Consider the following 13,594-nt stretch of genomic DNA (forward strand, 5'->3'; position numbering starts at 1 on the left):
AATGGTGAAGCTGACAGTCCAGCAGTGCCTCAATTGCACTGAGGTTTCGCATGTACATGTGTTTCTGGAGTGAATGACTCAGATACACTAGTGAGCCAAGGATGACATCAAGGGAATTTCCAAATATGTAAATCATAAAAATAATGCCTTTTAAGAAAAGGAAGTAAATATCTTGTCTGGAAATTTATGAAGCATGTTGAAGCAGGAAATAAGTTTGGGAGCCACGTCAACTTAATTCGATGCATTGAGTTTCATCCCTAAAGGACTGAAAACCAATTTGAAAGTTATTAATACATCCAGTGAGTCTCAATGTCCTAAAACATCCCAAGGGTCTTCAAAGGCATATTGGCCCTTAAAGCTTGACACTGGTTAATGCTCTGTGAAGTACTAACCATCACATCATAGGAAATATTGCAGCCATTGAGAGGAGTACAGCCTGAATGATTCACAGATTAGAAATGAAAGCTACACTGGCTGAGAAAGTTACATTCTAACTTTGTTAGAAAATAACAAATTTACCCACTCTAATAAATAACAAATCAGGTTGAGAGACATATTTTGTGAAGAATGAGCAGATTGAAACCAGGCAAACAAGATGGAAAGCCAACAAAATGTAATGGACGTGTTGAGCTAAATAACCTCTTCCTGTTCACAAGCTGCCCCCATTACCTGTCTGCCACTAATTCCATTAGGAATCCATAAGGAAACATCAGCACCAAGAAAAGGGGAGCAGTTTTTATTTTGTCACCAACATGTCACCACAACGTTGCCTTGTTGTTAGCAATAGAATCTGGATCAGTTTTTTTAAGATTTGCTCCAGAAACCTGTGCACATAATTATGGCTGACGCAATCGTGTAGCACTGAGAGAGTGCTATACTGTAGAAGGTTCCACCTTTCAGATATGATGTCAGAGGAACATTGGTTGACATTGGGAATCCCATGGCACAATTTGAAGATGAGCTGGAGAAATCTCCCCGTGTCTTGACCAGTATTTACTCCTCAATCATTATCACTAAAACCAATTATTCAATCATATATCTCGGGTGGGATTTTCTGCACAACACACATGGCAGTGGAGGTGGCCTGCCATTGGCTGTTGGCGGATCGTTTGGTCCCACCATTGTCAACAGGGTTTCCTGTTGAATGTACCCCTCGCTGTCCGCAAACCCGGGACAGAGGTGTGTGTCAGTGGGGGCCAGAGGATTGGGTGGAAAATTCCAATCCTCATTGCCCATTGTTGCTCCTTGCTGTGTCTTCTTTCGCTGTTACAACAGTAACTACACTTCAGAAATATTTAATTGGTTATAAGGCATTTTGAGATGCCCTTTCCTTCCTTTACTTACACATATTCAGAAAGCACCGTGTTAACATGATTTGAACTCTGCCAGTTAGTACAAAGTCATTTGAATTTTCTGCAATAATTGAGCGAATCTCTGAGTTTGCTGGAGTTGGGGGCTATCAATGCTGGTTGATTTAATCATGATCTCTTCACATAGCCAGCTACAAACTCAAACCCCACTTCCTGCATTAGTGACCCTCGGGTCCTGTTGAGTGAGTTGGCAAAACTGTGGTCAATTTAGGGCACTTGTAATGCTGTCCACAGACTCCTTTCTCAAGTGATCCTTGCAACCAACACAGAATGCTGATTGTCATCGCATCACTCAGTTTGGATTCAAACCAAGAGGTGTAAGCCTCTGTTCAAACTGTAAAATAAATTATGGCAAAATAGCTTCAAATAGTTGTGTAAGAAATCTAGCACACCGCATAACTGTGGTTCGTCAACTTAGCCTGTAAATAAATGTGCATAACTGCTGCTTATTGTTAAATTAAAGGAAGTGCTGCTCACCACGGTAGACTTTTTGTAACTATACTGTGGTTGAACACATCAAGAAAGGTGATAAAATTAAATAAATAGGAAACACTCAATATCTTGATATGGCAGCATTTGAGTAATAGAAGATGTCCTTGCGTAAGTCTACTTTTTTGTATTTGTGATTTTTTTTGTGTGTTTATTGCTTAGGTTTTCAATGTGCTGGCAAAGTATAGTGTGAGAGACAGTGTAAAAATTGGGCATGGTTTACTGGATCTATAAATCAAAAAGGGAACCAAAACTGGAAAATTGTACATTTTAATCAGGAAAATGAGTGAACCCTGGTGAAATACAAGTTTACTCTTTAGAAGTGTCATGTCTGACCATGTGGTTAACATAATGACTGAATTTAAAAAGGTACCTTTATGTCTTTGTGTCACTCTGATTTCTTAGTAGATCTTGCCACAGACTATAACATGGACAGAAAATTCACGTAACTGTGTACATAGAACATAGAACATAGAACAGTACAGCACAGAACAGGCCCTTCGGCCCTCAATGTTGTGCCGAGCAATGATCACCCTACTCAAACCCACGTATCCTCCCTATACCCGTAACCCAACAACCCCCCCTTAACCTTACTTTTTAGGACATTACGGGCAATTTAGCATGGCCAATCCACCTAACCTGCACATCTTTGGACTGTGGGAGGAAACCGGAGCACCCGGAAGAAACCCACGCACACACGGGGAGGACGTGCAGACTCCGCACAGACAGTGACCCAGCCGGGAATCGAACCTGGGACCCTGGAGCTGTGAAGCATTTATGCTAACCACCATGCTACCGTGCTGCCCTAAAATGTTAAAAGGGAAAATATTTTTGTAACTTGTTTTGTTTCTAGGTCTGTTTATTTGGCTGCATCTGCTGTTCATGAAGCTGCTAGCGATGTTTGTGGTTTACTGTTTCACCTGTCAGTGAATTATGCTGGTACTCCCCACAGGCAAAGCTTTGCAACAAGTGGTTGTCTTTTGGAGGTGCTTCTTATCAGTTCTGTTACACCTGGGGCTATTTTCTGAAATCACATTAAAGGTTATTTCAAGCTTGAAATAGTTTTGAGGAAGAGGAATGGATAAGATAAATTAGGCAGTTTATTCAGCAATGAAAGTTAGTTTTCTTCCGACACTGTTGTAGATTGTACCAGAATGATAGAAAATTTGTAATAACTAAGTTCATCATAACATTTATCTGTTAAAGGAATTATTTCTCTTCCCCCCACCCCCCCCCCATCTTCATTCTCTCAAGGCTTGTACAAGATTACCATCTTGTTTCTGGGATCTTGCCCGAGTTCCTGTTCTTTATTTGTCGATCTAGACAATTGTTATGAATCAGATTGTTCAACAGTGGGGTCTATCGTAGAGAAACTCAATCCTGACCACGTCTGATACTTTTGCACTTCCAAAAGCGGTCATTGGACAAGCTGGAACAGAGGGGGGGGGGACATTGAAGCCAATTGGAACATCCTCATTGTCTGTTGCCTTAGGACTGGCTAACACGGATTGGGAATTCAACCATTTCAGTCCTGACTGTGTGCCTCAATGACACTTCATGTGGCACATCACCCAATCTGTCATTAGGGAGTTCCAGAGGAATGGTTGTTAGTGTTAACGGTTGCAGTGTTAAACCTGTTTGCTGTCCATTAAGTACTTACCACTGGGATCTGCTAACCAGTCTCCTGAAAATCAGCTACTTATTAAACTGAAACTTCACATTTCCACAGCAGCCATCTTTTTGCACTCGAGACTGCATAATGTGCGGGGTAATGTGCGGGGTAATGTGAGGGGTAATGTGAGGGGTAATGTGAGGGGTAATGTGAGGGGTAATGTGAGGGGTAATGTGAGGGGTAATGTGAGGGGTAATGTGCGGGGTAATGTGAGGGGTAATGTGCGGGGTAATGTGCGGGGTAATGTGAGGGGTAATGTGAGGGGTAATGTGAGGGGTAATGTGAGGGGTAATGTGAGGAGTTTTGTGCAATGGAGTTGCATTTTCCATGGGAACTGATTTGAGTTTGAACCGATTGAATGTAGAACCCATGAAACAGGGGGAGGCCATTCAGCCCTTCTAGCCTGCTCCACCATTCAATATGACCGTGGCTGATCCTTTATCTCAACACCACACTCCCGTGTTCTTCCCATAACCTTTGACACTTTATAGTCTAGAGTCTAGACATCGATCTATTTCTTTCAGAAATATATTCCGTGACTTGGCTTGAAGGTGACAGCCAGAGTATTTGCCTTCCATCAGTTCAGGCTGAATTTAGTCTTGTGTCCCTGAGCTGGAAGGATGGTGTAACATGGCATTAATTGATCTAGCCCCCGTGTTGTGTTGTCCCCGTTCCAGGAAATTATGTGATGTTACCAATTAGAATGGGAAATATGAAGGATATTGATGGTTAATAAAGCTCAATTACCTCCTTTAGGATACTTTGTCGAAACTGAAATGTGTTTGTTATATAACAATGCAGATTAATTCCCTCTTGCTAAAGATTTGATTCAGCATTTTGGAGCACACACCCCAAATTCATGTTTTGCAAAGTAACTACACTGACTGCTGCATGTTTGGAGGAGAATAAAAATCCCAAACAAAATGCAGCCGCCGGCAACAATGTGTTCTTAGCAACTGAGAATTTTGGTTTGGTAACGAATACATTGGTTTAGTTGGGCGGGTACACCAGGGGCGGAATGCCATGGTGGGAGCGGGAACGTTGAGTGTTTCCCGCTGCGGAAGCTGGCAGGAAAACACGGCAACTTTTGCAGCTCCGGCCTCATTAATTATGCATCTGGGAGTTTTGCACCAAACTGTGTGGAGAAGCAGACCTGATGGTGCACAGTCCCTGTCCTATCCAGGCTCCATATTGTAAAGGCGTCCAACATCACTGGCCCACTGTTGAAGAAGGTAGATCTCCAGGAGCTGGGGCTGGGAGATGGTCTTTATTTACACCGATTTGCAGGCTGCAAATGAGATTCATTCTGGCCTCTGCAGGGTTCCAGCAGAAGATGCCCCCGTAAATTCATACCGACGGGAAACAATTTCTGGGCCTCCCATCATATTCTCCCACATGTCTGCCATTGACACTGTGGCGAGACCTTGGGAGAATTCAGCCCACAGAGTCTTGTCTAACTAAAGGTCCTGTTAGTCCTTGTCCGAGTTTCAAAGGGTTGAATCTTTTGCTAATTTGTATATGACAGATGTAACATCAAAGATCATATAATGAATTTTAATACATACAATAAATGACTCATTAATATAGTAACTTCAAAGAACCTCACAAATGCATTCGGTGTAGATACACACATTCATTAACTTGTGGATCCAGACATTGGGAGCAATTTAACCAGGAAAAAATAAATCTATGTCCGGTTTCGGACATATTTAACGGGATGTTTCTCAGGGTTCAGCACTGAGGACGCCCCCCCCCCCCCCCCCCCCCCCCCCCTCCCCGCCTGGTGAGCCCCTCAGGAAAGGCTCCTCGCAGATCGGGCACCATTTTGTCTGGCTGCCCCGATCGGTTTCTCCAGTGCGCCTTCCCTCATCCTCTAACATTCCGGAGGTTCCTGGGAACAGCCCCTCACTGGTAAGTCCGGGCCCAATCCCTGGCAGTGCCTGGGTGCCATGCTGGGGTGCCACCCTACCCTTTTCCTGAACACCCAGGGGTCTCCAAAGGCTTAGGCGACCTTCCCAGATGCCATTACGACTAGTCCACGTTTGTGAAAACCAGTATTAAAGGACACCCTGGCACGAACTGCTAGGTACGTCTGTTAGTCCCTGGTAGCCGGGGGAATCCCGTGAACGCATATTTAAATTAGCTAATGGATCATTTAAATATGTTGATCTGGATGACGCCCAGTGAGGGCAAGATCGAGATCATGACATCTCGTGAGACTCTGCTAAATCTCGCGAGGCGGTTTCAAGCATCTCAAGGGCTAATGGCAAGATTCTTGGTAGTGTAGATGAACAGAGAGATCTCGGCATCCAGGTACATAAATCCCTGAAAGTTGCCACCCAGGTTAATAGGGCTGTTAAGAAGGCATATGGTGTGCTAGCCTTTATCAGCAGGGGGATTGAGTTTCGGAACCACAAGGTCATGCTGCAGCTGTACATAACTCTGGTGCGGCCGCACCTGGAGTACTGCGTGCAGTTCTGGTCACCACATTATAGGAAGGATGTGGAAGCTTTGGAAAGGGTTCAGAGGAGATTTACTAGGATGTTGCCTGGTATGGAGGGAAGGTCTTACGAGGAAAGGCTCAGGGAATTGAGGTTGTTTTCGTTAGAGAGGAGAAGGCTGAGAGGTGACTTAATAGAGACATATAAGATAGTCAGAGGGTTAGATAGGGTGGGCAGTGAGAGTCTTTTTCCTCGGATGGTGATGACCAACATGAGGGGACATAGCTTTAAATTGAGGGGAGATAGATATAGAACAGATGTCAGAGGCAGTTTCTTTACTCAGAGAGTAGTAGGGGTGTGGAACGCCCTGCCTGCAACAGTAGTAGACTCGCCAACTTTAAGGGCATTTAAGTGGTCACTGGATAGACATATAGATGAAAATGGAATAGTGTAGGTCAGATAGGCTTCAGATGGTTTCACAGGTCAGCGCAACATCGAGGGCCGAAGGGCCCGTACTGCGCTGTAGTGTTCTATGTTCTATGTTCTAAGTCTCTACGAGAGGCCTCTGCCAAAATTCAACAGCATTGCCAAGACACCAAGTCGGGCACGATGAGGCCGTTAAATCACTCGCATTATTATTTACACATGGCTGGTTTAGCTCAGTGGGCTAGACAGCTGGTTTGTAATGCAGAACAAAGCGAGCAGCGCGGGTTCAATTCCCGTACCGGCCTCCCCGAACAGGCGCCTGAGTGTGGCGACTAGGGGATTTTCACAGTAACTTCATTGCAGTGTTAATGTAAGTCTACTGTGACAATAAAAAGATTATTATTATATTACATCAGCACTGAACCCTGCGTTACTTCCCTTCCAGAAGACCCTCTGAATTAATTGCCAATCGAGTTTTTAATTGGACAGCAATGGGCCTTCCCCATGATCAAGGGCCTGGGGCGGGAGTGGCATCCTCCTGCCTGATTAAATTCCACGATGAGGAAGGGCTTAAAAAATTCCACCACCCCTCCAGGCCACTTATTTACAAATGATATATGAATGGTAATGGGCAAAAGCTTTATAAGAATTTAGTGAGTGGCTTTATTTGGTTTAATTGCAACTCGAGTAATTTTAGTCCACAAAAATCGGCAGACATTCCTATAGACGAGTGTAACTACCACAGGAGTCTACTAGAACCCGGATATATTTTGTCCTGACCTTGTGTCAGAGTTTCTGGAATGGTCCTTATAGGTCTGAAGCCCCTTATACTGTCAAAGTGGATGGAGTCAGGAAGAGGGACTTCACCATTTCAGCTGCACTCACACAGGGTCAGCATAGGTACGCCTGGAGGTGGGAATTGGGTCATTATTCCAGCACTGGAACCAATCTTCAACATGTTTCAGGGGGGGGGGGGGGGGGGGGGGGGGGGGCTGGGGATGTCAGGATCAGGGAACAACCTGTCACTCTTGAGCCTCACCTTTTGGCCTTTACGGAGTAAGGGTCGAAACACCCAGTGAACACATTGAAATGACAGAACCTCACCCACCTGTAAACATTGACATGGTCACTGGTAAAGATGCAAGTTGAACACACTTACACCCAGTTGTACAGACTATCAGGGCAAAATATTTTTTTAACAACTAGGCATTGCAGTCAGTTATTTCAAGTAATTTGTAGGAATTGGACAATCTTATATTTTCAATACTGCACAAAACAGTGCAACTTCTCCCTCTGTGTACCCGAACAGGCACCTGAGTGTAGCAACTTGGGTCTTTTCACAGTAACTTCATTGAAGTGTTAATATAAGCCTACTTGTGACAATAATAATTATTCACTTCGTTTTTTTGAAATGTTACCTGTTAGAAGCCCCATTTTATTAGCAGACAGCTAACTGGGCTGTTTCCACTGATATAATAAAGACATTTTGAATGTAACCTGTAATGACAATTTTCCACACTGTTTCACATTTTAGATTATTTTCTGTTTCAATTTTCATTTCCTTTAACTAGTCAGTCTAATTTGCTGCCTTTTACCTCCTGCAAGATTTGGTCTTCAGACTAACATGCCTCCCGTGGCTGAAGTGGAATAAGTGCTTTAAAAATTGCATTTCGATAAATGGTGACCAAATCCATGCCCCTTTTAACTGGAGACTTTTACCTCTATTGATCTGTCTGCCAAACTGATAGGAAATGAGTGAAAAGTTATCCACATTAAGTCAGCAGTAAATTAATTGTCATTTCAGATTTTCACACTCTATTTTTGATTCACTATAAAGAGACTGTTATGTGCAGAGTACAATATACTTCAGGATATTTCTGCAAATAAAAGCTGGTGCACACAGATGAGGTTTTGAAAAGCAGCATTCTAAAATTTCCTCAAGTTAATCTTATGGCCAGCTTCCATTATATATGAACTAACAGTGATTCAGCGAACTAGATTAGGCTCAAAGGCAGTAATATTCCCACCATTTGATCACTATTACAGCGTTTTGCTTTTTCATTTGGAGATTTAAAATGTTTCTTCCATATGTCTTAAGAATTGATTTTTTTTTTAATTTAATTTTTACTTGGCAAGTAACCACTTTTCGTGCAGAGTTGTGTTACTGCCAGGCTAAATGATTCAGCTTTTCAGAGCTCTTTCATTGTCGCTCGATTTCAATGACCTCCGAGTAGATGAAAATCACCTCCAGAATCGGGTTGCAGATCCAATGACTAGGACGACTGTCATATAGAAGGAAGCGATTGAAGCTGCATTTTCATAATGTGCCTCCAGGGTCTGATTGGAACAAAACGTTGCTGTTGAGTTTGGTTTAAGGATGGTCATTAGATATGTTGTGGAAGTGAAAGCTGAGTGATGCAGTTTGAAAGGAACTGAATAGACCGTTCCAACGCTAAATCCTGTTAGCATTAGCACTGCTTTGCTCTGTACGGTGGGAAATAGAGGGTGGCACGGACTGCTTTCGAATGGTTGAATAGAAATTCAAGAGGATTATCGAGTACAATTTGAAATGAAGAATTCATCGCATTGTGAGTACCACCAATTTGTTGAAGTTACCAATATAAAACAGGAGGTAAACTTGATATTCTGCTTATCCTGTAGATGTTTTTGCAAAGTATTTAATGTTTATTTCTGCACAAAATGAGCAGGAGATCGGTGCTTCAATGTTGAATATGTTCATCATAGAATTTACAATGCAGAAGGAGGCCATTCAGCCCATCAAGTCTGCACTGGTCCTTAAAAAGAGCATCCCCGTAACCCCACCTAACATTTTGGACACTAAAAGGCAATTTAGCACAGCCAATCCACCCAACCACATCTTTGGACTGTGGGAGGAAACCCACGCAAACACGGGGAGGAAGTGCGAATCAAACCCGGGTCCCTGGAGCTGTGAGGCAGCAGTGCTAACCACGGTGCTAATCCTCAGACGGCATTGCTGCAGATTTAGAGGGAAAGCTAGAAAAGCTTGCTTTATCACGTGTATATGTTTGCAAATCTGACCAAATGTCAGCCACTACATTTGGGTAAAATCCATTTTTATTTTACAATTCTCAATTCTCAACATTAAAATAGTTGTCGGCACTAATCTGAGATGGGATAATGAGAAGTTCAGATAATCAGTATTAAAGGTTTTGTTTAGAAGAGTTGCTGCTTTTCATCAACGGTCATTGTCCGGAAATGTTTACTTTATCTCCGATTTTATGGCCCCTCCCAGTAAACGGCAATTTAAATGTCCCACAGTATCTGCCAGGGGGAGTGGTGGGGTGGTGGGGGGAAAACGCTATGATGGGGGGGGGGGTCACACATGCTATGATGGGGGGGGGTCACACACGCTATGGTGGTGGGTCGCACATGGTATGATGGGGGTCTGACACACACTATGGTAGGGGGAGTGACATATGCTATGGTGGGGGGGCACAGACTGTGGTGGGGGGCACACACTGGTGGAGGGGATACAGGGTTGGGTGAGGGGGATACGGGGTGGGGTTGGTGGGCCACATGCCATGGTGTGGGGGGGCACACACGCTGTGATGGGGGGGAGGGACACACTGGGTGGGGTGGGGTATACAAGCGCCATGGGGGGAACACACGCACGACGTGATGGGGGGAGACGTGCGGTTGGTGGGACACATTCATGGTGGGGGGGGGGGACTGTAAAACCCTGGCCTTTCTTTCTCCACGGGTACGGCCGTTTTCGTTTCTGTTCTAAGTTTCAGTAATCCAGCATCTGCAATATTTTATCTCTTATTAATGTATTGAGATTTAATTGAACATTCTCGTGCAGAATATTCATACCGTCCAAATCTCAAAGAAGGGTCTCTGTGTGAAATAATCCTAGCAAAACTGATGCCATTAAAGCTCATTCGATCCTGCCATACATTTTCCAAACAGCAGAGTGATTCAGTAGCAGACAAAATTCATCGATGCAATCCCAATAAGTCCTGTCGGACTCCTGCACACTCAAGACCCCCATTGTACAGAACTAAATGTAATTCCAATATGGTTAATGTTTCATGCTCAGTAGATTGACTCGATCTTCTGTTTAAATGTTTAAAAATTATAAAAACAAGCCTTGTTGCTGTGTTTTAAATACAGAATACTTTTTAATGGACCTGTCAATGCAAATTCATCAAGGAAATGTTCAAATCTAGTCTTTGTTACATTTCAGTGTCCCGTGATAACAGAGTTCTGAAATTTAGCAAAGCCACTCTAAGTAACTTAAAAAGTTTGAAACCACATCGGGAAAAATTAGAAATTCTGGAAATAATAGGTCTTGTGAATATTCCTCCTGCATTTTCAGCAAAATAAACTGGACTTTTTTTTAGCAAAAACTTAATACTAAACAGGAAATATTTGTGTTTCCTCTGTAGTTTCCTGTTATTTTTATTTACCTTTTCATCTTTGGTGTAATTTTATTTTTCAAAAACAATTTTGTTTTTCTGATCAGTCATTCTTTTCAACTTGTAACATCAGGTCCTGACCAAAATGTTAAGACCAGTGCACAAGATGCTATTTGTGGTTGTGTCAAGACCACAGGACCTTGAGGAGTAAATAGCATGGATTTAGAATAATCCTGTAAGAAGGTAACTACAAAGATTAGGTAAGCACAATCGAGGTGCAGCATGCATTTTGAAAAAAACATTTGATAAAATTTTACATGGGACACTTTTTTTTAAAGAAAGGCTAAGGCTGCTCTTTGTCACCATTAGCAGAACTTCTGACCCCATAGAACATAGAACAGTACAGCACAGAACAGGCCCTTCGGCCCTCGATGTTGTGCCGAGCAATGATCACCCTACTCAAACCCACGTATCCACCCTATACCCGTAACCCAACAACCCCCCCCTTAACCTTACTTTTTAGGACACAGGGCAATTTATCATGGCCAATCCACCTAACCCGCACATCTTTGGACTGTGGGAGGAAACCGGAGCACCCGGAGGAAACCCACACAGACACGGGGAGGACGTGCAGACTCCACACATACAGTGACCCAGCCGGGAATCGAACCTGGGACCCTGGAGCTGTGAAGCATTTATGCTAACCACCATGCTACCGTGCTGCCCCCATTTTTTCTGGAGAAGCAACAATAACTTGCATATCCTGTCCATTAGTAAAATCACATATTTGGATCTCCATAATGTTCAGGCTCCACCATATCCGTGCTTTTCTTACCCTCAAGCTGAACTATTCTAACATGCGCCAAGCTGACCATCCCATTTTCCACACTCTACAAACCCAAGGTCATCCAAAACTCTACTGTTTGTATCCTAATTTCAGGTCAGCTTGATGTCAAACCAGCATTTTATAGAGAATGGCATTAAGGAGCCCTCGCAAAATTGGGGAAAATTGCTTTGCTGGTTGAGATGTGGGGATGTTCGCTGATGATAGCACTCTGTTAGCACCATTCATGACTCCTAAATACTGAAGCAGTTCATGTCCAAATGCAGCAAGACCTGGACAATATCCAGGCTTGGGGCTGACAAGTGGCAAGTTACATTCACTCCACACAAGCCCCAGGCAATGACCATCTCCAACAACTAAACATCACACCATGGCATTACCATCACTGAATCCCCCACTATCACATCACACCATGGCATTACCATCACTGAATCCCCCATCCATCACACCATGGCATTACCATCACTGAATCCCCCATCCATCACACCATGGCATTACCATCACTGAATCCCCCACTATCACACCATGGCATTACCATCACTGAATCCCCCACTATCACATCACACCATGGCATTACCATCACTGAATCCCCCACTATCACATCACACCATGGCATTACCATCACTGAATCCCCCACTATCACATCACACCATGGCATTACCATCACTGAATCCCCCATCCATCACACCATGGCATTACCATCACTGAATCCCCCACTATCACACCATGGCATTACCATCACTGAATCTCCCACTATCACATCACACCATGGCATTACCATCACTGAATCTCCCACTATCACATCACACCATGGCATTACCATCACTGAATCCCCCACTATCACATCACACCATGGCATTACCATCACTGAATCCCCCACTATCACATCACACCATGGCATTACCATCACTGAATCTCCTACTATCACATCACACCATGGCATTACCATCACTGAATCCCCCATCCATCACACCATGGCATTACCATCACTGAATCCCCCATCCATCACACCATGGCATTACCATCACTGAATCCCCCACTATCACATCACACCATGGCATTACCATCACTGAATCCCCCATCCATCACACCATGGCATTACCATCACTGAATCCCCCATCCATCACACCATGGCATTACCATCACTGAATCCCCCACTATCACATCACACCATGGCATTACCATCACTGAATCCCCCATCCATCACACCATGGCATTACCATCACTGAATCCCCCACTATCACATCACACCATGGCATTACCATCACTGAATCTCCCACTATCACATCACACCATGGCATTACCATCACTGAATCCCCCATCCATCACACCATGGCATTACCATCACTGAATCTCCCACTATCAGCAGCCTGGGGTTTCCCACTGACCTGTAACTGAAATGGACCGGCCAAATAAATACTGTGGCTACAAGAGCAGGTCAGACACTAGGAAGCCTGTGGTGAGTAACTCACCTCCTGACTCCCCAAAGCTTGTCTACCAACTACAAGGATTACATCCACTTCCTAGATCAGTGCAACAACACTTCTTGTAACAGCCTTCCCGAACAGGCGCCGGAATGTGGCCACTAGGGGCTTTTCACAGTAACTTCATTTGAAGCCTACTTGTGACAATAACCGATTTTCATTTCATTTCATTTTCATTTCATTTCATTTCAATAAGCTCAACACCATCCAGGGCAAAGCAGCTCGCTTGATTGGCACCTCTTCCACATTCACTCCCTCCACCACCGACAAACAATGGCAGCCGTGTGTACCATTTACAAGATGCATTGCGGGAGTTCACTAAGCTTCCTTAGACAGCACTTTCCAAACCCATGACCACGCTAATCAAGAAGGACAAGAGCAGCAGATACCTGGGAACCCCACCACCTGGAGGTTCCCCTCCAAGTTACTTACCACCCGGACTTGGAAATATATCGGCCGTTCCTTCAC

General features: G+C 43.9%; 1 protein-coding gene across 1 annotated transcript in view; it reads left to right on the forward strand.

The window, feature by feature from the left end:
• The first annotated feature begins 8,639 nt into the window (after positions 1 to 8,639).
• LOC119953219 (nuclear receptor ROR-beta-like) overlaps positions 8,640 to 13,594 on the forward strand; it is a 66,147-nt gene continuing 61,192 nt past the window's right edge. The window contains exon 1 of the mRNA XM_038777245.1: positions 8,640 to 8,986. Coding sequence (XP_038633173.1) covers positions 8,968 to 8,986 — 19 coding nt within the window. The 5' untranslated portion in view covers positions 8,640 to 8,967. The remainder of the gene's footprint in view (positions 8,987 to 13,594) is intronic.

Source organism: Scyliorhinus canicula, chromosome 18 (assembly GCF_902713615.1).
Source record: "Scyliorhinus canicula chromosome 18, sScyCan1.1, whole genome shotgun sequence".
Taxonomy (NCBI): Eukaryota; Metazoa; Chordata; class Chondrichthyes; order Carcharhiniformes; family Scyliorhinidae; genus Scyliorhinus; species Scyliorhinus canicula.